The following is a 22,109-nucleotide window of genomic DNA, read 5'->3' as shown; positions in this document are numbered from 1 at the left end:
AAACAGCAAGGTTCCCAGCATGGCTGGAACAGTGAGCCCAGCGAGGGGCGGCACGTCCTGAGAACCCACCGGGGTCTGACTGTGGGGGTCTCGCAGGCTCTTGTGGGACTTTGGCTGTTCCTTTGCGTGGGTGGCAACCAGGGGAGGATTTTGAGCAGAGGAGGGACAGGGTCTCACTTTGACACTTAAAGGATCACCTGGGGCTGCGGGGTGGGGAAGAGTGTGGAGGGGTAAGGGCAGAGGCTGGAAGACCCGTGAGCGGACTTTTGTGACGATCCAGGGAAACTTCCTTGGTGCAAATAGCTTCTGGTTTAGTCTTTGCAGTAGCCCCAAGGCAGTATACCCGCTTTTTAAGGATGAGAACACTAAGGCCCAGGGAGCGGGTGTGAACTGTGGGAGCCCGATGCTAAGCCCAGCTCCCCCAGCTGATCTGCTTTCTCTGCACCTTCTCTTTTATCCCTCGTTGCTCTGCTTGTTCACACTTGGGGCTCAGTATCAGGGTGGGTCCTTCTACCAGCCCCTGGGGGTGAGGGCAGAGCCGGTGACTCAGCATTGTTGGGTACTGGTACTTAGAGCCGATGCCCCCCAGGAGTAAAAACCTGCTCTGTGGTATTTCTTCCTCCACCCGCACGCTCAGGCTGGAGTTCCCCTGGCTTCTGCAGCTCTGAGTCTCCTCGACATTTTCCCAGGTGGGAGGAGAAGTCACAACTGCAGGCCGGTTGGGAAAGCGTGGCCTTGGTGTTCCCTCTGCTGGCCGATGCTGCAGACGGGTGCCCGCCTGATGGCAGATCCCTTCTCACTTGATTTCTGGACGTGAACACCCAGTCCTCACTTCCTTCCTCTTAGATGAGGTCACCGGGACCCCGTGTGTTAATTTGCCAGTTGTCAAGACATGCAGGCTCTGAACTGGGTGCTGGGTTGGAACGGTTCAGTGGGATTGGTGGGAGGGCTCAGGAAAGAGGGCCACCTGGCACGTTAGAGCAGAGGTGGGCTCTGACTTGGAAGAGGTGGGACAGGCCTGTAGTGAACGTGATCTCCTGTCCAGCCCTGGAGAGCCCCGCACAGGACCTCCTGCCTGGAAGGGCCACAGCCTGGTGTGTCAACTGGAGTTGAATCGCAGCATCTTGAAATAAAACCCGGGGCAGGGGTGGGATCTGAGACTCCTCCACCCTGTCTTCCTCCTGCAGAAGGAGGAACGGACCATGCTGGAGGACATCTGGGTGACCCTCTCGGAGCTGGACAACGTCACCTTCTCCTTCAAGCAGCTGGATGAGAACTGTGTGGCCAGTGAGTGATTCCTCTCACCCCCACTGAGAGAGTCTGGGTTCTGGGGTAGAAGGGACTGCTCTGGGGTCACCCTGCTCCTCCCTCTGCCACCAGGCCAGCTGCCTAGGGTTGACCTGGGACACAATGCTTTCAAACTGCCTGCTCCCAACATATGTGGAAGAAGGGGGTCTCATTTCATATAAACCCAGCCATCTCCAACAGCACTTAGGAGGGAAAAACAGCCAGTACCCAGTTCTTAATGAAAACTCCCAGAGATACGCTTCTTTGGAATGAAGATATGTTAAGATTTTCTAAGAACTTAACACCGTAACTTTCTTCTTTCCTTTCATTCTCCCTCCCTCCCCCCATCTTTCTGTGTGCCCACCCACTCATCCATTTATTGATCTACTCACCCATCCACCCATCTATCCATCCATGTATTCATTCACTCACCCATCCCTCTACCCATTTACCCCATCTGTCCACCGTCCATCCACCCCCCCCCCCACCATCTATCTATTCACATCACTGTAATTACGAGCACATCCTGTGTGTCAGGCTCAGTTTTAGGTTCTGGGGCTGCAGTGGAGAGAGACGTGGCCGTGGTTTCTGCCCTCCTGGATCTCACAGTCTTGCCCAGTCCCAGCCCTGACGGCACTGGGATCAGCCAGGGAGCTTTTCTGATACTGAGGCTTGGTCCTACTCCTGGCCCTGGCAATTCAGATTCAGTCTGTGGGATGAATCCTGGACATTGGGATTCTAGATAGGTTTTCCAGAAGACTTAAATGTACAGCCAGGACTGAGAACCACCGGGCTCAGTTCCAGAGTCATGGTTCTCTGTGATCCCTGGACCAGCACCTGGAGGATTGTTGGAAAAATAATTCTGGGCCCCGTCCAGGACTTCCTGAATCCAAAGCTGGAAGCAGAGCCTAGAAATCTGTGTTAATAAGTTCTCCTGGTGATTTTGAAGCATACTAGTTTGAAGACCTGGACACAAATTTGAGCCAACTTTGGGAGCTAGTGGAGGACAGAGGAGCCTGGTGTGGGGTCACAGAGAGGTGGACATGACTTAGCAACTGAACGCAGCAGCAAGATTTGAGAACCACTGGTCCTTTTCATTGTTGTTGTTTTTCTATCACCTCACTGAAGAGCCTATTTAGACAATTTTTTGCTGATCGCCACACACCCCCATGGGGCTTCCCTGGTGGCTCAGACAGTAAAGAGTCTGCCTGCAAGTGTGGGAGACCCAGGTTTGATCCCTGGGTCAGGAATATCCCCTGGAGAAAGAAATAGCAACCTACTCTAGTATTCTTGCCTGGAAAATCCCATGGATGGAGGAGCCTGGCAGGCTATAGTCCACAGAGTCGCAAAGAGTTGGACACGACTGAGCGACTTCACTCACACACCCCCATGAAGTTTTAGTATGATGGATATACTATATATCCGTTTAGGTATTGTATGTCTGTCTGTGCTTTATACATGAAAAGGGTAAATTTTTTTTGCTTTCCCCATAAGAACCAGTTTTCACCTCCTTAGAGGCAATAGCACCCTGTTGAGAATATGTGGACTGGAGCCTAGTTGGACAGTGAGTTTCATTTCAGGTGCCTGTTGGAATTGGTTGACAGTGGCTGCCTGTCTAGAGGCCAAGTTGGGCTCGGAGAGAATCACCTTGATTAGTGATGTCTGCCACGGGCACGGGATGGGGTGCCAGTGCCACCCAGCCGTGTGCTCTTCCCTATGGGTGTAAGCAAGATGCAGGTGCTGTTTGAAGGCAGCTTCTGCCCGGTGGAGGCTACCAGGCGAGGTTGCAAGGAGCCTTGGTGAGGCTCTGAAGACAAACGTGGACGACTCCCCAGCTGGACAGAATCAGTGTCAGGCCTCAGAACTAAGCAGTGGAAACAGACCTGTTGAGGGAGGGGGAAAAGGAAGGTCAGAGGCTGCTCCTCTGAGCGTGGGGCGATGCGGCTGTCTCAGGCGCCCCTGGATGGGAGGGCAGGGAGGCCTGCAGCCGCGGCTCTGGGGTCTGATGGAGGGTCTGAAGCTGCCCCCACAGCTGTGTCCCTGGCCCGCCATGTCCCTCCACAGACACCAACGTCTTCTACCACATCGAGGGCAGCCGGCAGGCGCTGAAGGTGGTCCTCTACCTGGACAGCTACCACTTCTCCAAGCTGCCCTCCCGCCTGGAGAGCGGGGCCAGCCTGAGGCTGCACACTGTGCTCTTCACGAAAGGTGAGCTGCGGAGCCGGGCTGTGGGGGCCCCACAGGGGAGCGGCTGTGCCCGCTGGGAGCCAAGCGCCTGCCTCGCCCATCTTCTCCCTTCACAGCTCTGGAGAATGTGGAGGTCTCGCCTCCTCCAGGCAGCCAGGCTGTGGAAGATTTGCAGCAGGAGATCAACGCCCAGTCTCTGGAGAAGGTTCAGCAGTATTACCGCAAACTCAGGTGCCTGCGTGGGCCTCATGTTGGGGCCAGGATCCTGGACACTGTCATCTGGAGGGGGCCTTTGCGTGGAAGGCACCAGAGAGCCCCCAGTGCCCGGGCGGGCAAAGTGCCGTTTCTTGAGCACCTGCTGTGTGTCAGTCCCTCTGCCTACAGGAGCTCCTCAGATTCTCACAGAAGTTACCTTTCTAACCCATTTTACAGATGAGGGAAACTGAGGCCCAGGGAGCACACCCAAGGGATGCAGCTAGACAGTGGCTGAGCTGAGCTTTGACCTGGGTCTGCTTGGCTTCATAGAAGGTCCTGCCAGCTGGGAGGAGATGCCTGTTTCATTCTGCATGGGGGAGGGAGCCGTGACGGGGCCCCTAGGATCCTTGAGCCTGTGAGTGAGGGGTGTAACCCCAGGGCCTTGGTCCTGCTCAGAGGAGACCCCCCACAAGGAGGAGAGTAGGGGCCACACTCACCAGGAGGAAGCCTTGGGCCCAAGGAAGGAGCTCCACTCCTGCCACCCCGACTCTGGCCCCTTCCTCCTCCTGCCTCACCTTCTCCCACCATGAAGAAGGTGGGCTAAGAAACAGGACACCAGGGTGTCAGGGTGTGGTAAGGGGGCCTAGCCCAGCTTTACCATTTGGAAATGGGAGAATGATACTTTCATTTGTCTGTGCAGGGAGAACATTCACCTCTGTTATTACATCTGGCATCTCTTTGGATTGATCAATGCCATCGGTCTGTTCTCTGCCATTTGCTGAATATTTAAAATATGGTCTCTGTGATCTGCATTCATCCCTTTCTTTAGCACCTGTCAGTTGAAACCTTCCGTGGGTCGGGCTTTGTTCTGGGTGCTTGCTTAGGAGTCAGCAGTGACAAGAAAGCCTGTTCTTGATGGAGTATAGATTCTAGAGCAGCCATGGCCCCTGGACCCACCATCCCATTTTGTCAATAAATTTTATTAGCACGCAGCCATGTTCATCCGTGTATGTATTGTCTGTGGCTGCTTTTGTACTGCAACAGCAGAGCTGCATAGCATCTCTAGAGAGACAGACTGGTCCACACAGCTGAAAATGTCAACTGTTCGGGCCTCTACAGAAAAAGTTGGCTGAGTGCTGTTCTAGAAGGGGAGATGAGCAATAAACCAGTAAACAGAGCAGTGTGACGTATCAAGTGATGGTGGTGTCAGAGGAGAGACACACCAGCACGGGAGAGAGCGTGGGGTGCTGATTCAGATGGGCAGCGGGGCGAGGTGGCATTTGAGCACCCTTCCTGCTTCCTCCTGGGCTCTTGGAGGAGCAGATGACTGTGGGCACGGAGCCCTGTGTCAGCCGCTCTCCCTGATTCGTTTCGTTGAGTTGTTGGGAGACAGAGGCAGGGGCGGGAGAAGGGATGGGGTGGTGGGTGTGGCGGCCCCAGCCTCACACTTTCTTCTCTTTCAGGGCATTTTACCTGGAACGGTCTAACCTGCCCACGGATGCCAGCACCACGGCAGTAAAGATAGACCAGGTATGCCCTCTCTCCCCTCACCTGCCGTGGAATCTGGGCTGGGACACTGCCTCTGCAGTCCCTTCTCCAGGACGTCTCCTGGGGTCTCCAGCACCCTCCCCATTCTAGAAATTCCAATTTCTTCCTGACCCGCTTTAGAATTCCTTAGATGATGTGTTCTCCCTGGCACCTACTCCTTGCAGCATCGCTCTGGGGCTGGAGCCCCACGCCGGACATGGCCATGCAGTGTTCTTTTTGTTTGTTTCCTGTTTGTTGCCAGCATTTAAAAGTCAAAAGATTTCCCATAAAACGGAGGCTTCTAGCCTATCCTGAGCAATGGAAAGATCTGGCTGTTCCAGCCACGCTCCTGTGTGTCACACTTGGCCTTCGAGGGGCTGTGCCCACCGTCCCCCACCCCCTGCCCCACCCCGTCCCCTGCATGCTCCAGGCCTTTCTCCCTCTGCCCAGGCACTATGGGGCCTCAATTTTGACAGTACTATGGGGGCTCCTGGCCTCAGACTGTGAGGCTGGGGTTCCAGGAGAAGGGGTGGGCACAGCCCTTTGGGAGTTTGTAGTCTGCTGTGTAGTCTAAAGATGACACAGAAAGCCTTGGCCAGAGTTCTGTGCCTGCACTGGCAATGCCAGACAAGCCGGGGGTGGGTGAGGGGGGCACAGACTGTTCCCGGGGAGGGGCTGCTGTTTGGAGAGGACGGGGAGGGCCGTTGGCTCTTGGCTTCACCTGTGCAGGGGAAGAGAATTAGATGGGAGGGTTTGGCCTGAAACATACTGTGAGTGCCGAATGCCAGCTTGTGGGGCAGCCGCAGGGGTCGTGGAAGAGTCCTGGCTCTGTCACCCCGGTGACAGAGTGGGGAAGACACCTGCTGTGATGGAGCTTGATCGGAGGTGAAGACTGGGGCGGAAGGCCGGGTCGGGGGGCCTCCTCTGACCGTCCGGGCCTGTGCACCTCGCAGCTGATTCGCCCCATCAACGCCCTGGATGAGCTCTGCCGCCTCATGAAGTCCTTGGTCCACCCCAAGTCTGGTGCCGCCGGGAGCCTGGGCGCTGGTCTCATCCCCATCTCCTCCGAACTCTGCTACCGCCTGGGGGCCTGCCAGATCGCCATGTGCGGCACAGGCATGCAGAGGTGTGGAGGGGGGCGTGGCCGGACCTCTAGGGGGTGGGGCCAGCGTGGGGGGCGTGGCCTGGAGGGGCTGGGCGTGCCCCTGGGGGTTGGGGCCCCAAGGTGGGAGACTGGAGGCCTGCTTGGAAACCTGGTTCTTCCGTTCCCTGTTGAGCCCAGACAAGGCCAGGGCCCACTCTCGGCCTCAGTTTGCCCTCTGTGAGATGGGACCTCAGGGGAAGGTGGTCCTGGGAGAGCTTGCGAGCTTCCCAGCCCCCTGACTCTGGCTGGCGTGACCGAGCGGCTGAGGCGCCTGGTTCTGCTGGAGCATCCGTAGAACACTGGCAGGAATGGGCGCCCGTCTTGGTTGGGGCCGGGCTGGACCACTCTCTCGCTTCTGTCCCTTGTCCCTGCTGCTCCGATCGGGGTTTTGGGTGCTGTGTGGGGGGCAGGACGTCGCCCAAGTCTCACGTGCTGCCCCCCACCCCTTGCCGCCCCGCTGCAGGAGCACCCTGAGCCTCTCCCTGGAGCAGGCGGCCATCCTGGCGCGGAGCCACGGGCTGCTGCCCAAGTGCATCATGCAGGCCACAGACATCATGCGGAAGCAGGTGGGCCGTCTAGGCCCCAGGGCCCCGTCAGGCTGCAGGGGAGGCGCCCAGGCCGGGGCGTGGTGGGCTTAAAACCCCAGGTGGGATGAGGGGCCGTCTGGGGATGGGGCTGATGACCGTGTCCCCTCTGGAGGGGCTGCAGATCTTAGCTTCTGGGGATCTCCCAGTCACCCCACCCACACCCACACACCTCCTCAAGCGCCCTGCTCTCCACCAAGAGACAGCTGGGCCCTCACTGTTCTCTCTTCCCAGGGCCCCAGGGTGGAGATTTTGGCCAAAAACCTCCGGGTCAAGGACCAGGTGCCCCAGGGCGCCCCGCGGTGAGTGGCTGTCCCCCGCCGCCCCCCAACTCCTTCCCTCTGCTCCCTTCCCTGGGGTTGGCCTCACCCCAGACAGACGCCCTAGCATTCGGATGGGTCCTCCCCTCTCATTTATGGGATTCCCCTACTTTGGGAAACAACAAATACGACTTAGTCTGTTACCTCCCAGGGCTCCCACTTTGGCTGGGAAAGTGAGGCCGGGCCCGAGTGAAGCGTGGGGCAATGATCTGTGTGCCCCCCAACTTGCTCGCCCACTGCTGCTTCTCTGCTGCCCTCAGAGCCCTCAGCCCACTGCTTCTTCCTGTCCTCACGGCCCCGTCGTCCCTGAGTCAGTGTCAGATCTTCTTATAGCCCTGTGTGCAGACCCCTGTCCTAGGAATAATTCATTTTAGTGCGTCTTCTCTCTCCATCCACACTGTCCTGATTTGCTATTGACATCGGCCCACACTTTTTAAATAGCTTTTTATTTTGAAATAGTTTGACCACAAGAAGTTAGAAACATAATACAGAGTTTTCAGGGGTCCTTCATGCAGCAACGCCCACCCCGCTCAGCCAGGATAATGTCTCATGTAACCACAGGACATTGTCAAGACTAGGAAACCGTGTTGGAGCGATACAAGTACTCATTTAGATCTTACATGTGTTCCATTAGCTTTTGCCTACACTCTTGGCCCATGTTGCTTTTAAATACTTTTCAAAATTTATTTCTTTATTTTTTATGTGTTTGGCTGTTCCGGGTCTTAGTTGCCGCGTGCGGAATCCTCATCATGGTAGGCAGGATCTTTAGTGGTGGCGTGCGAGATTCTTAGTTGTGCGTTCCTAGTTGCGGTGTGTGGGATCTAGCTCCCCTACTAGGGACTGAACCTGGGCCCCTGCATTGGGAGTGTGAGTCCTAGCCACTGGACCACCAGGGAAGTCCCTTAAATGCTTTTCTATGTCACTTCCCCTGCTCCAGGCACCATTCCCATCTCCTTATCTATATTGACTCTTTTGCTTAAACAACAACTCTGTGAGCAAGGTACTTGTGTTATCTGCCATGGACAGTGGGGACAGTGAGGCCCAGAGAGGTTAAGTGTCTTGTCCGAGGGCACACAGCTAACACACAGAATCAGAGCAGCCCTTCTGAACCCAGACCATCCCCTTCCTGATGCCCTGCACCTTCCTGCTTCCCTGTCTTGTCTGTGTCTCTGCGGCCACCTCCTGTCTGGTCCCCCTGCTATCCTTCTCACACAGCATATATGCTCTCTCCTGCTTGAAACCTCTTAGTGACTCCTTCGTTACTTGAGGTGGGGCTCAGAATCCTCCCAGTGCAGAAAGAAACCCAAGGCAGGCCTGCACGTGCTACAGGGAGAAGCCCCCAAGATATATTAAATGAAAAGCTCCAGGGGCAGAGTGCTGGGTCTCCTTGGCCACCATTAGCGTGGAAAAATGCACAGATACCCACACGTGTAATCACACACCCACATGCGTATCTTGACACACAAATGGGTGCATGTGTTTGCGTCTGTATTTGTAAACCCCTTGCCAATCTGGAGAGAGCAAGACTGCTGAGGGGCGGGGACTGGCCTGCTGGAGGAGAGTGTGGGCAACCTCAATAATTTTTTACTCTGCATCTTCTTACACCTGCTGAGTTTTGCTTTCTGGGCATGATTGCACGTTCACATAAATCACATGTTGCGACGATAATAATAACGAGCCGTGGCCGCCCCTCATCCTCTTCACCTCCATCCACCAGGCTCTACCGCCTCTGCCAGCCACCGGTGGACGGAGACCTCTAAACGCCGAGGTGCCTGATGCCCGGCTGCATCCTCTGGAGCCGGGGTTTGCAAGGACACGGGGCCATGCGGCCTTCTCCAGAGCTGGCCCGAGGCCTCCACTCCGCCTGCCTCAAGATCTGCCCAGCCTCCTCCATCACGTCACCTCCTGGGAGGATAAACGGTGCCCTGACTCGCGGATGAACTGGCGATTGGCCCTGGGCCGGCACGTTCTCCACACTTCTGCCAGAAGCCAGAGGGGTTCCTGGGGACCCACAGAACTGATGGGTGCCTCCAGGGCCTGGGCTCCTGTCTGGAAGTTCCCAGGACACGGGAGATGTCAGGGGCGCTGCAGTTGGAGGCCCGTGGCTTAGCCTGCACTTTGGAAACCTCTGGTTTCCTTCTAAGTCCACATTCCAGGTGACCACACGTGTCTCTTCCTCACCTTAGCTTCCAGATCCCCCTTTAACCCTGTACTAACCTCTCCAACGGACTCAGAAAAGCCAGACCTCTGCCACGAAAGAGGGACAGGGCACAACACTTATTACCAAGAGGACGGTTGAAAGCCACCCTGGCTTCCTCTATCAACGCCATTAGAACTGGAGCCATCAGCCCAGGGCACAAGATTTGCCCCAATTTTATTTATGTGGCGTGAACTCTCTATGGTTTATTTTGGGATTTTTATGTTGTCGTTGGTTGTGTTGAGATTCCCGCTTCCTCCCCACCATCCCCCGCCCCCACCCCCCAGGTTGTGTGAGTATATATTTGTGTTTTAAATTTCAAAGAAAGCTATATTGTCTAACAGGGGACCAACATAAAGTAGTGTTGACAACTTTTCCCAGTTCTAAAAAAAAAGAAAAAAAACTAAATTATTGAAAATTGAAGAAATGTCGGTATTTCATCTTTTTAAGTATTAGGGTCTTAAGATATTGCTTACAGGTATCGACTAGGGTTCCTTTCCCCACCCACCTTCAGTTCTCTAGCCGTTGGCCTGTATTAGGGTGAATGACTTTGTTCTCTGAATGGCTGGCTCCAAGGGTTTCAGAGGTGGCTGGGCCAGGCCTGGGGGCTGGAGGGAGTTGAACTATCCACTGAAGAGGCAGTTCCACACCAGTGTCTGTCCTCTGTGGTAGAGGGGCTGCTGGGATACCCTGAGTGGTGGCTTCTGTAATTTATTTTTTAATGTTAATCCAGAGCAAGGCAGTAGCAGGGCATTTGGGACTTCTCAGCCAGCCAGAGAGACCGGAAGCTACCCTGGCCACCTGGGCACAGGAACCTACACAGGATCTAGCCCCTGTCTGGCCCCCTTCCCCACCCTCCCCACCCCTGGAGTTTGTCCCTCCAGCTCCTGTCACCAGCAGAGACATGTCTTTCCAGCCTTGGCTGATGGGTGAGATCAGGTGTAGTTTTCCCTCTGCCCTGCAGGCTTGAAGCCGCATCAACATCTTGGCTCCCTGCATCCCCAGGAGTCGCCTTCCCTCTCTTGCCACCCTGCATCAGATTGCAAGAGGTGAGCTTGTCGCTGGACAGAGGTAGCCTGTTACAAATAAGGACCCCCATGGCAGAAAGGGAGAGTGTTCCCTGCGGACAAGGGCGTTGTGCACTGGTTTACTTTATGATGTACAGATCTTCTCATTCAATTCATGATAGATTTTTTTATTATTATTAAAAGTGGGTTTATAATACAAAGATCCTGATCTGTGGTGGCTTCCTTCGGGGCTGACCCTGGTGGCATTGGGGGTGGTTGGGCCTGCACGTGTCATAGGCGGAGTAAGCAACCGCCGTGAAGATGGCGCGGAGGACGGTTCCCTCGGTGCCGTGAGTTATCACACTAACCCCAGTTTCCTCCTCTACAATGAGGGCAGTATGTATATATTCCCTGCAGGGAAGTGGTGAGGACTACCTGAGATCACGGGGTGGGTCTGCATCTCAGATGCGCCAAGAAAATCACTGTCTTTATATATGTGTATTTCGCCTGTGTTTTGGATTCTGAATACTCATTTCAGTGTGATGGTGGAAAAATGGGACTATTTCTCCAGGCATTCCCTTGCCTCCTGCTGGTGTCATGCCAGGACTCCCTGTCTCACGGATCAGGGTGGTCTGAGGGATGGGCCATCCGTCACCCCAACCTGCAAGGTCCAGTGCAAGGTCCAGTGGGTCCGGAATCCCACGCGCGCAGAGCTCCAAGTGCTCAACACGTGGTTGGCTGGTTCCTGGCCAATCAGAATTCACACTGGCCACACACGGGCCAATCAGAACAGAGCCATGCAGATATGGTACCACACACTGGGTACTGTGGTCTAGGTCCCAAGGCTGTCCGCAGGTTCTCACCGGCCAAGGTCCTGAGCCATCTTTATGAAGCTGCCTGGGTCTGTCTGCCCAGGCAGAGAAATCTAATCCTCAGGCCTGAATTGTCTGCCCCTATGCCTTTCTCCGTCTCCCTCTCTCCTCCCTACCCTGTTCCTTCCCTCCCCATCCCTCTCGCTTCCCTCCTTTCCCACACTTTGGAAAACCCTGATCTCTATGAAAGGCTTCTTTGAGGGTGCCTTCCTCTTGAAGCCCTCACTGTCATGGGCGTGCTTGGGCCTTCCCTGAGTCCTGCCATTTTGGACCAGAGCCCCTTCTCTTTCCATCTCCTTTCCTTCCAAACTAGCTCTCAGAGCTTATTCTCTCCAGACCCAGGCTCTGGGTCTCTCCGGGAAGGAGAGCCTCGTGTCTTTCAATTACAGGTTTCGAAGGACTCAATAACATAATAGATGAGAGTAGATCCTGGTGGGATTTGGGGCACAGGGATGGACTGATTACTTGAATTATCTGAAACCTGTATTTGGATCCCGGGAAAATCACTCTAAGGGGAGAGCCATCACCTTGATATATATTTGGGGTCAACAGGGAGGATCTGCTGCCTTCCTCCAGGCAGACGCTTACAGGAAGCAGAAGTGTCTCCCTGTTCTGCACCCAGAGGGCCTGCAGTGAGATGAGTGAGTTCTCCTGCAGTGATGGACACGGGCAGCTTTGGTTTGGAACTGAGAATTAAGGTCTCTTCAGCCTTGAGCAAGTCACATACCTTCTCAGACAACAGAGCTGCCTCAGCAAATGGGGTGGAAGCCTGGGGCTGTTTCTTGCTCTGGAAGGCCTTTCTCTGTACAAAGTGGAGCATGAAGGCCTGCTTACAGAGAAGGGGTGTTTTGCAAATAACCAGACGTCTTGAACTGATGGTGAGCAAGCTGAAACTTGGAAACTGATGTGGTTTTGTTTTTGTTTTCCTGATATTTTGAATTAGACAGTCAAGAACCAGCAGCTTTCACTTCCAAATCCTGAATCTGGGTTTCTTTTGAAAATTCAGATGCTCTGGTCCCAGTGGCCTTTGTGGGACCATGTGTCCTGCCTGGTCACATGTCACCCGAAGCTGAGGCGTGGCCACTGCCTTTGGGCAAAGTCAGTTTTCCATCTCCCACCTGGCCTAGCACACTCCTTTGCCTGATTGCTCATCTCTGGGATGGCCCTGCCTGGGCGAGCTTGGCCAGCGCTGGCCTCCTGAATCTCCAGATCCTCAGCTCTGGAGTTGCCATGGCGATGTTGGCTGAGGGAGGAACTGATGACCAGGAGTGGCTGTGCTGACCAACGGAGCGTTGAGAGTCGGGCGAGTCCCTGCAGCTGGTGAGTCTGTCAACCCCCCGTTCTCTGCTCCCCCGCTTCTCAGTTTATCCACCTGTCAAACGGTGCTGACTTGGATACGGTCCCTTGGCATGGGCTGTGTTGCACTGGGAAAGCCAAAGGTGGTATGGAGTGTGTTGGCCACTTTGTGATTTTATCTAAATATAACTGCTTCTCTGTTTACCATTCTCTGCCATCAGTGAAACCCCGAGAGCAGGAGTGACATCCATGCTGTCTGCTCTGTCCCAGGTCTGGCCCAGTGCTGGGTGTCAGTGAACCACTGATAACAACAAAAGAAGGCTCATCACTGTCAGAGCCAGCAACCCATATCCTAGCTGCTTGTGGCCAAAGCACGTGCCCCTGACCACATTCTCGGCACCTGGCCTTGTTCTTGGACTGGGCTGGATTGTTGAGGACAGGGAGGGCCTGGGCTGAGACCTTTGAGGTCAGACATCTTCAGACATCTGTACCTGGCAGGCTGCTGTACTTGCTGAGTGACCATCCCTTAACAAGTCACCATCTCTCTTGGAGCTTCAGTTTCCTTCTCTGAGAAATGGAGATATTTGCATCCAAATCTAAACTTCCCAGGGATAGACGTGGTACCCCCATCCGTCCAGCAGGTGGCGCCAGGGACCGTGTCCCTGGCTTGAGTGTTGCCAGCTCCTGCTTGCCAGGCTTCCCACCCAAACGCTTGTTCTGGATGCACACCTTTGGGACGGAGGCAGCAGTGGCTGAGACTGTCTGCAATATGGGTCCTGTCCTCTGCCCGTCTGGTCTGGGCTTGGCCTGACTTGGTGTGGATATTTTCTCTTTTTCTTGGTCAAACCTTCCCCCCCCCCCCGCCTTTATTTCTGTCTTTTTCTTGATTATTTTGGTCTCTTTCCCATCGGTTTTCTTTCCTTCCTAGCTCTTTGTTTTTCTTTGTCCCATAATACATGTTTGTGAGCTAGACCGTTTATTTTAACTTTCTTTTCTCTTACGTTTTTCCTCCTCTCCCGCCTTTCTTCTCTTGCAAGTGGATGTGTGAGAAGGAAGTAAACTGTGAAACAGATGTTCATGAGGGCTGTGATCAGGAACCTGAAATGGTTAATAGCAATGTGCCCTCCTCCATGGCGGGGAGCCCTGACCTGCGTGGAATCGCTGACCAGCAGGTGGCGCTGCGGACCAGGTCGTCCTGGCCAAACCTTGAGGACAACTTGCAAGCGCTTCTCGCTTCAAGTCTGCAGGGCTTTGGAACTTTGAGGAGAGGTGAATCAGAAAGGCTCGCTGAAAGCTGCCCCTCTCTGGGCACTAGTAACGCCACCTAGAGGACTGGGAGTGGACAGGAGAGGGCAGCAGGGCCCGAGGTGGGATCCCCTGGTGTGCTGTGTGACCTTGGGCAGAGCCCTGTCCTCTGTGCCTCAGTTCTGTTGCCTATATTTGAGAGAACTCAATTCCTCAGGAAGAACTTCTGCTCTTCTAGTCAGCCTCTCCTAGACTTCTCTGAAGGACCAATAGCAACGTTCAAAATCTCTCACGTGTTGATCTCTCAGCGCCTATTGGTCAGTTTGCGTAAAGTTGTCGTCTCCTATAATTCGCATACCAGCCCTTTAAGATAGGTACTACTGAGGCCTGACTTTACAGAAGACAGGATGGACTCAGATAGTTAAGTGACCTGCCTACGGTCACACAGCTCGGAAATACTGCTGAATCCAGGGCAGTGGTAACAATGTCATACGTTTAGCGAGTGGGAAATACAGCGGTCACTGGATTTCATAGGCTCTCCACCCAGGTGCACCATGGGAGAACCTGGTAGGACCTGGCAGAAGTGGGGTCAGGGGAGTGAAAGGTTGAAGAGGTCTTACTAAGCAAAGGATGGTGGTCGTGAGTAAGTAGAAGGTGCTCGGCTGCCTTCCTGCTGTAGGGGGGCTGCCCCAGGGACTTTGCGCCTGTGATTCCCCCAGGCGGCCTCGTGCTTTGCCCCCTCATTCAGGCTGCTTGAATGTCACCGCCCCCTCCATTCTTTCCTCTTAGGCTCTCCCTTCACCCTTGTAATTTTTCTCACCTGGCCGAAACCTGCCGTGTGTCCATTTGTTCATTTTCTGTCTCCCGCCCTTCAAGGGCAGGGATTCTTGTCCGTCTCATCTAGTAGGGACCCCAGGGCATTGGAGTGTGGTGGGAAGGGCCTTCTAATGACAAAGCAGCCTCCCGAGTCTCTGACGGTCTTCTCTGGACATAAAGCTCCCAGAGGAGGGCATGACTTCAGTGCTGGCCCTAGACTGCCCCTCACCGCGTGTCCCAAAGGCTGGGCCTGTCGCCAAGGCGGAGGGAGAGGAGACCCGCCTGGGGCCTGGCAGATCGGGAACGGCTACAGACCCTGGTAGCAGCCCTGCCTTGAGCACCTACTGTGCGCCATGGTGCTGGGCTAATAGCACAGGGCCTGGTGCACAGCACTGTGGCACACGCTCAAGCCGTACGTGTTGGCTTGACTGGAATGAATCAGTGTATGAGTGGCTGAGACTGGGAGGACAGCTCAGCCCTGTTGGACAAAAATTCTGATCACTAAACCTCATCAGTTTTCATGGTGCCCGGGATTCTTAATCTGATTTTGCAGTTGAGAAAACAGAGGCCAAGAGTGAGACATGCCCAGCTGGAGTTCATGCAGCCTTAGGGTTCGAACCCGGAGGGACTGACTCTAGTGCCCCAACTCCTCCAACACCACCAAGGCCTCCTGGGGGAGCTGAACAGGCAGCAGGGGTCTCTGACCTCTCCAGTCTCCCCCGCCTCCTGCCCCCAGCCTCAGTGGACTGACGGTCAGCCGCCAGGGCCTTCTTTCTCTTCCTCAAGCTCCCTGGTCTCGTTCCTTGTTCCCACCACAGGAGCTTTGCACTTGCTACTTTCTCTGCCTGGAACCCTCTTCCCACCTGACTCTTCCGTAGCTGCTTCCTTTTCACTGTTCAGGTCTCAGTTGAAACCACCTCCTCTGAGAAGCCTTCCTAATTGAGTAAAAATAGCATCGCTTATGCACTCCCTAACACAGCATGCTGTTTTCCTCTGCTTTGGTACAGATCCCACTCTTTATTTCATTTACTTTTGGGTATTTTTAAACTCATGTATTATCTGTCTGCTTGCCTGGTGGCTCAGCAGTAAAGAATCTGCCTGCCAATGCAGGAGACCTGGGTTCGATCCCTGGGTCAGGAAGATCCCCCTGAGAAGGGAACTGGCGACCCACTCCAATATTCTTGTCTGGGAATCCCATGGACAGAGGAGTCTGGCGGGCTACAGTCCATGGGGTTGTAAAGAGTCAGACATGACTTAGCAACTAAACAACAACGGCAACAATAAGAAACTGTCTGTCTATGCCAATTAGATTGCAGGTTCTAGGAGGGCTGGGGCCAGGCCTGCCTTACTCACAGCTGTATTGCAGCTTCTAGCATAGTGGCTGGCACATATTAGGTGCTCTATCAATCCTTATTGACTTTGGCAGAATCAGTGAATGAAGGAGGATTCCAGTTAATATACATCCCCCCAGCCTCCCATGGGAGGTGCTGATGCTAGTTTCATCCTCCAGTTTGGAGCGCCCACAGTTGCGTCTTTTTGCTGCCTGTGAGTTTGAGGCCTGACCAGTCCCCCTTGCCGCCCTCTGCTCTTCCCCTCACTGGGGACTGGCAGCTGTGCTCTCGCCCTCACTGGGGCCTCAGGCCCCTTGCAGGAAACCGGGATGGAGCTGAGTGTTCCCACAGGAATATTCTTCCATCAGGCTGGGTCTGAGTCACTGAGTGCTGGGTCTGGTTTGGCAGGAGGGCATGACAGATGATGCAAAGCCACCTTGGGCTGAGGACACCCACCAGAATGTCCCCCCCCCAACCCCCCCCAGTGCTCTGGCACACAAGAGGTGTGCAGAAACCCATACAACCAGGCCTCATTTCCCTGAGCATTGCTTTATTGCACTTCACAGATACTGTGTGGTTTTTTTTCACAAATGGAAGGTCTGTGGCAACCCTACATTGCCAGATGATGGTTAGCGCTCTTTAGCAATAAAGCATTTTTCAATTAAGGCACGTGCATTTTTTTTTTTTAAAGAGACATAATCCTATTGCCCACTTAGTAGACCAAAGTATAGTGTAAATACCCTGCAGTGCAGGAGACCTGGGTTTGATACCTGGGTTGGGAAGATCCCCTGGAGGAGGGCATGGCAACCCACTCCAGTATTCTTGCCTGGAGAATCCCATGGACAGAGGAGTGTGGCAGGCTACAGTCCATGGGGTCACATAGAATCAGACAAAACTGCGTGACTAAGCACAGCACAGCATAGTGTAAATACAATGGTTATATACACTGGGAAACCAAAATGTCACGTGACTCACATCATTGTGATGGTCTGGAACCCAACCCACAATATCTCCAAGGTCTGCCTGTATGTGACTCTGTGTTTGGTTCAGCAACTCATTTGGGCTCATCTCTTATCCTCACTAGTATCATTAAAAAAATATTTATTGAGGGCCTACTGAGTGCCAGGCCCTGTTCTAGGCCCACTGTCCCACCAGTGAAGAGTTTGTAGAGTTCATTTTCTACTGGAAGGACACAGACAAAAAAGCCAATGGACACATGGGTGTGTAGTATGTCAGATGGCATAAAGGCCAGTAAGATAAATCATGCAGGAGGGAGGGCAGGGACGGATGTGGGAGCTAATTTAATAAATGCCCAGGGAAGACCTTGCTGGGGCGGACCTTTGAATAGAGATGTGAGGAGCAGAGATAGCTGGTTCCCAGTGGAAGAAACGGCAGGCGTAAAGGTCCAGAGGTGGGAACTCTCCTCCTGGTGAGTCGCGGGAGGAGTGAGAAGGCCACTGGGCAGGGAGGCTGGTGGGGAGGGTGTTGACGCCAGAGTGGGCAGGGACCAGGGCACGTAGCGGGCCGGTGGCTTTGGGGATTACAGCTAGGACCAGGAGAGCACTGGAGGGCTTTGGGCAAAGGACAGGCAGGTTTCTCACATGAAAAGAGCCATCACAGCTCCCTGTGTTCCAGGCCTGCTTTCAAAAGTAAATCCAGAGCACTCTCCGGAACGGAAGTGGGATTCTAACATTTGTTTCTAAATATGCTGTGCTTTTCCTATTGTGTTTCATGAAATATGTAGCATTACGGTGACATATAATTATTTTTCTGTCTATTCTCTGCAGCCGCCTCGCTGATGAACTCCAAGGCAGGGGAGTTCATGGGCTTTCCTGGAGACAAGGTACTGACTAATGGGGGAACTGCAGGCACTCAGGCTGGTGGTGGAGGTGGGGAAGGGAAACTCTCTCTTGGAGTCTTGAGGTTACAATCATGTGATACCAGCAGGCTGGGAAAGATGTGGATCTCCTCCTTAGAGGTAGAGAAATTAGTAAGAGACGCCATTCTAAACACTTGATGTACATCACTCACATCTTCCCAGCATCTCCCTTGGCCTTTATCCTGCTATAAGGGCCGTAACTCATGCACCTGGATCTCAGGCTGCTGAGCCTACAGCCCATACTGGGTCCACCTCCCCACTGCCCTCCTTCCTGCAGTCTGTCTGCGGGGGCCCCATGCTTAGCTCAGGGGGTGAATTAAGGAGTCTGGGCTGTCTTCCGGGCTGTGTGATCTATGCAGTTCCGTAGGGATCTGTGCTCAGAAGAACTCGTGATTAGCTTAAGGCTCTGCTGTCATAGCCTTCAAATTCGTAATAATTTAAATAAAGGGCTCTACATTTTTATTCTGCAGTGGGCCCTACAGATTATGAAGGTGGTTTTGCTACCTTGCCATCATACTAGCCAACCTTAGGATCCAGCCCGTTTGCTTTGATTGGTGGATGTTAACTTACGTCTGACCAATGAGATGCAAGCGTTGTGCTCTGGGGCCTTCTGGGAAAACCTTTTCTCCCTGGAAAGAGAGGGCGTCCTGCAGAGTGTTATTTTCTCTCTGTGGCCCTTGCCTTCCTTTGAATTTTGAGCATTTGGATACTCCTGTCCACACCTCCTGCTACTACCCTGATCCAGATAATTTGTTTACCGCAAACGTCCCGGGCTTCTCACTAGTCTCCCAGTTCCCACGCTCCCCCTACAACCCCTCCCCACAACTGTAGTCAGAGAAATCCTATCAGATCCATCAGGTCCTGTCCCTTCTCTCTCAGACCCTCCAGGAACTTCTCACCCCTCTCTGAGTGAAAGCCCAAGACCTCACACCCCCTGCAAGGCCGCTGTAGATCCTGCCCTGCCTCTCTTTCCATCTTCACTCTGCCCCTGCCGCTCTGGCCTCAGTGCTCTTCAGGGAGGAATGAGCTGTTTGCACGAGCTGGGCCTTTGCAGAGCTCTTCCCCGGGAATCCCCGTGGCTCCCTCCCCTGCTCATTCAGATCCCCTCCACAAGTCAGGCCGAGCCTAGCAGAGCCGAACAGGGAGCCTGAGCTGGGACCCCGATGACTCAGCGGAGTCCCTGCCAGCCATGGCCCTCTTGCTCCAGGATTCTCCTTGATTGGAGGTAAGGAAGTGCCAGGAGTCGGCACCTTCACCAGTTTCATCTCCTGTTATTGCAGCTCGATTCCTTGCACAGGGACAGTAGTTAGGATTTGAGTGCAGGGTCGCGGCTGGGGTGTGGTCCAGGGGCAGTAATGGGCTGTAATGGGGAGGGGAGGTCGGAGGCTCCTCTCCCTGAGTCCCTGTCACAGCCTTCAGCCCTTGTCCCTTCCCACCCAGAAGTCCTGAGGGGTTCCGGCGAAGGGTCCGTCCCACAAGTCCATCCCCTCCTGGGCAGACTTCAGCCAGCCTCTGCCCAGCACACAGGAGGGCACTGCCCCATCCTCCCTGCTGTTTCCTTTCAGCACTTTACAGGCCCAGGTTCCCAGTGCAGAGCCGCCCCGGCGTCCCTCCTGGGGTCCAGCCCTGCTGCCTTGGCTTCAGCCTCCAGATCTTTCCAGATCCTTTAGCTGTGTCCTCTCTCTCCGTCAAAGCCTCCCTGTCCTCTGCCCCCTCACTCTGGCCCTGCTGAGGGCTCCTGGGTAATGGGGAGCTGCTGCTGCTAAGTCGTTTCAGTCGTGTCTGACTCTGTGCGACCCCATAGACGGCAGCCCACAAGGCCCCCCTGTCCCTGGGATCCTCCAGGCAAGAACACTGGAGTGGGTTGCCATTTCCTTCTCCAGTGCATGAAAGTGAAAAGTGAAAGTGAAGTCACTCAGTTGTGTCCTACTCCTAGCGACCCCATGGACTGCAGCCCACCAGGCTCCTCTGTCGATGGGATTTTCCAGGCAAGAGTACTGGAGTGGGCTGCCATTGCCTTCTCCGAGCTGCCTCCAGTCAACTCTGTGCTTCCCAGAGTCCCCCAGGACTGTGGGGGTGACATATGATGGGGAGGGGGTGGGCTGTCCTGGGGACAGGACCCCGCAGACCTGCCATGGGGAGGATGGCCAGCCCTGAGGGGGCCGCACAGACTGGCCACTCTCCTTCCTGGCTTTTGGCCCAAACAGCTCTGAGGAAAAGAGCACGGGACGACTCTGGCAGGTGGAACTTGTTTCTGCTAGAGGATGATGGAGCTGCAGGCTACAGGGGACCAGCCCTTCCAGAGGTGGGGGTGGGGGGCTCAGATGCGGGTGGCAGGGCTGCCCTTCCATCTTTCCCACACCCGCTGGGAGGAAGCTGGTGGGGGTTCTGGTGCTGTCACCTGGGGGGCCTGTGGGAGGGGCTGCCAAGTCTGTGTCCTATCCGTGGCCAAGCCAGACCAGGGTCCTGTGTGCAGAGCCTCAGCTGTGCAAAGGGGCGGGACCACCCTGCCTCCTTCCCCCATGAACCCTTCCTCTGTTCCACGGGTCTGACTCAATGGCAGCATCCAGAGTGTCTGACCCTGCCTGGTGGGCACGAAGGAAATCTAACCTCTCTCCTCCCAGTTAACAGAGGAGTGGGATCCCTGTGCCTGTCTGAGATGGAACAGTCCATGTGATGTTCCGAGTTAACTGAACACCTAACAGGTGCTGGGCTCGGTTCCCACGTGCATGCCACTTCCTTGACTCCTCCCAGCAGATCCGTGAGGGGCGCTGTGATTGCTGTCCTCCTGCCGTGGAGATGAGGGGGGTGCTGGAGGGTTCCCTCAGGGTTGTGGGGCTCAGGCACACCAGGGGTGGGGTTTGGGCACACAGCATCGTCACCCCCAGGCCTGCCTGCAGCTGGCGGAATGAGAGACGCCGCCCCTGAGCGTGGGATCTGTCAGAGAGGGGAGCCTCAGGGTGACTCCCTCCTGGGGGGCTCCTGCTAGATAAAAAATGAAGAAATGCCAGAACAGGGTTTTGAAAACCATGGGCTGGCTGAAATGTTGACATGAACAAATGAACAGCCCTCATGTACTAGTCACAAAATGAGAGCTGCATTGATTAAAAACAACCACACTGATTCCAGGCGCGCTGAGACGTGAGGACCAGGACAGACGGGCAACTGAAGACGTGGGTGACTCAGCGCTTGAGCTTAGTGGCCTGGCTTCCTGGGTTCAAACTCCGGGCAAGTGACGGCTTCTGTGCCTCAGTCTCCCCGTCTGTAGTGTGGGCTCACGGCCACGTGCTCCTCCCGGGCCTGGTGTGGGTCTTGGCTCACGAGCGCAGGTAAAGCCTGTGACCAGCACCGGGTCACAGAACTGCCCAGGAAGCCGCGATGGCTGTTTGGAAGCGTAGCCCACAGTTTCTTTGACTCAAGACACAGCCTTATTTGAGGCGACTCCGAGAGTCTAAGATTCAGGCCTTTTGTGGAGGTGAAGCCCGGGCCTGGGATAGGCTGGGGCCCTGGGGACTGGGGACGAAATGTGTTCATTTATTTTACAAAGAGGTGAGTTTATCTGCATTTTCCACCTGAATGCTCCAGGGAAACATTTGTGAGGATGCTGCTCCCAAAATAACCCGTGATTTCATTTGAGGAGCTAATTAGGCGGAATCAATGAGGTTTATTCAAAGGAGGGGTCCATTCCAGACCAAGAGGCATGGAGATTAGAGGAGGAAGACTGCTTGGCTGAATGCAAAGTGGGTGAAGGGTTGTGTGGCCGCACAGCCTCGACCCACGGGCATCATCTCCCTCCAGCCTCCAGGAACTGAGGATGCAAGCCTGTGCTGCTGACACTAGCACTTCCGGTGGACACCCTCCTCCAGTGGCAGAGAGTGTAGAACACCTGGCCCCTGGGTATCTGCACCCCACAGCCTGCCCCAGCCCTCAGGTCCCCTCCGGAGACCCAGGGTGACGTCAGCAAGAACTGGAAATGAGTCAGAGAGGCCTTGGTTCAGATTCCACCTCTGCCACTTACTGGCTCTGCGGTCCTGGGTATATGCATGAGCACGCTGAGCCTCAGTTTTCTTATCTGTAAAATGGGAATAAATAAAAGCATTTCCCTCCCAGGGCTAGTATGAGGCCTGAAGAAGTTCTGTTCAAGTGCGTTTGTAACAAGCTCCTGCCACATCATCCCTGCTCAGGGGATGCGGCTGTTACTGTTATTTCCTCCTTTCTAAAG

At 54.6% G+C, this 22,109-nt stretch overlaps 1 protein-coding gene across 1 annotated transcript in view; it reads left to right on the top strand.

Annotated features, from left to right (window-relative positions):
- PREX1 (phosphatidylinositol-3,4,5-trisphosphate dependent Rac exchange factor 1) overlaps positions 1 to 10,669 on the top strand; it is a 178,537-nt gene extending 167,868 nt beyond the window's left edge. The window contains exons 33-40 of the mRNA XM_069548769.1: positions 1,188 to 1,287; positions 3,352 to 3,495; positions 3,591 to 3,705; positions 5,133 to 5,199; positions 6,150 to 6,322; positions 6,804 to 6,906; positions 7,159 to 7,226; positions 8,962 to 10,669. Coding sequence (XP_069404870.1) covers positions 1,188 to 1,287; positions 3,352 to 3,495; positions 3,591 to 3,705; positions 5,133 to 5,199; positions 6,150 to 6,322; positions 6,804 to 6,906; positions 7,159 to 7,226; positions 8,962 to 9,004 — 813 coding nt within the window. The 3' untranslated portion in view covers positions 9,005 to 10,669. The remainder of the gene's footprint in view (positions 1 to 1,187; positions 1,288 to 3,351; positions 3,496 to 3,590; positions 3,706 to 5,132; positions 5,200 to 6,149; positions 6,323 to 6,803; positions 6,907 to 7,158; positions 7,227 to 8,961) is intronic.
- The last annotated feature ends 11,440 nt before the right edge of the window (positions 10,670 to 22,109 follow it).

The sequence above is a fragment of the Ovis canadensis genome, chromosome 13 (assembly GCF_042477335.2).
Source record: "Ovis canadensis isolate MfBH-ARS-UI-01 breed Bighorn chromosome 13, ARS-UI_OviCan_v2, whole genome shotgun sequence".
Lineage (NCBI taxonomy): Eukaryota > Metazoa > Chordata > Mammalia > Artiodactyla > Bovidae > Ovis > Ovis canadensis.
Note: the sequence above shows the minus strand (reverse complement) of the source record. Positions and strands in the feature narration are given on the sequence as shown.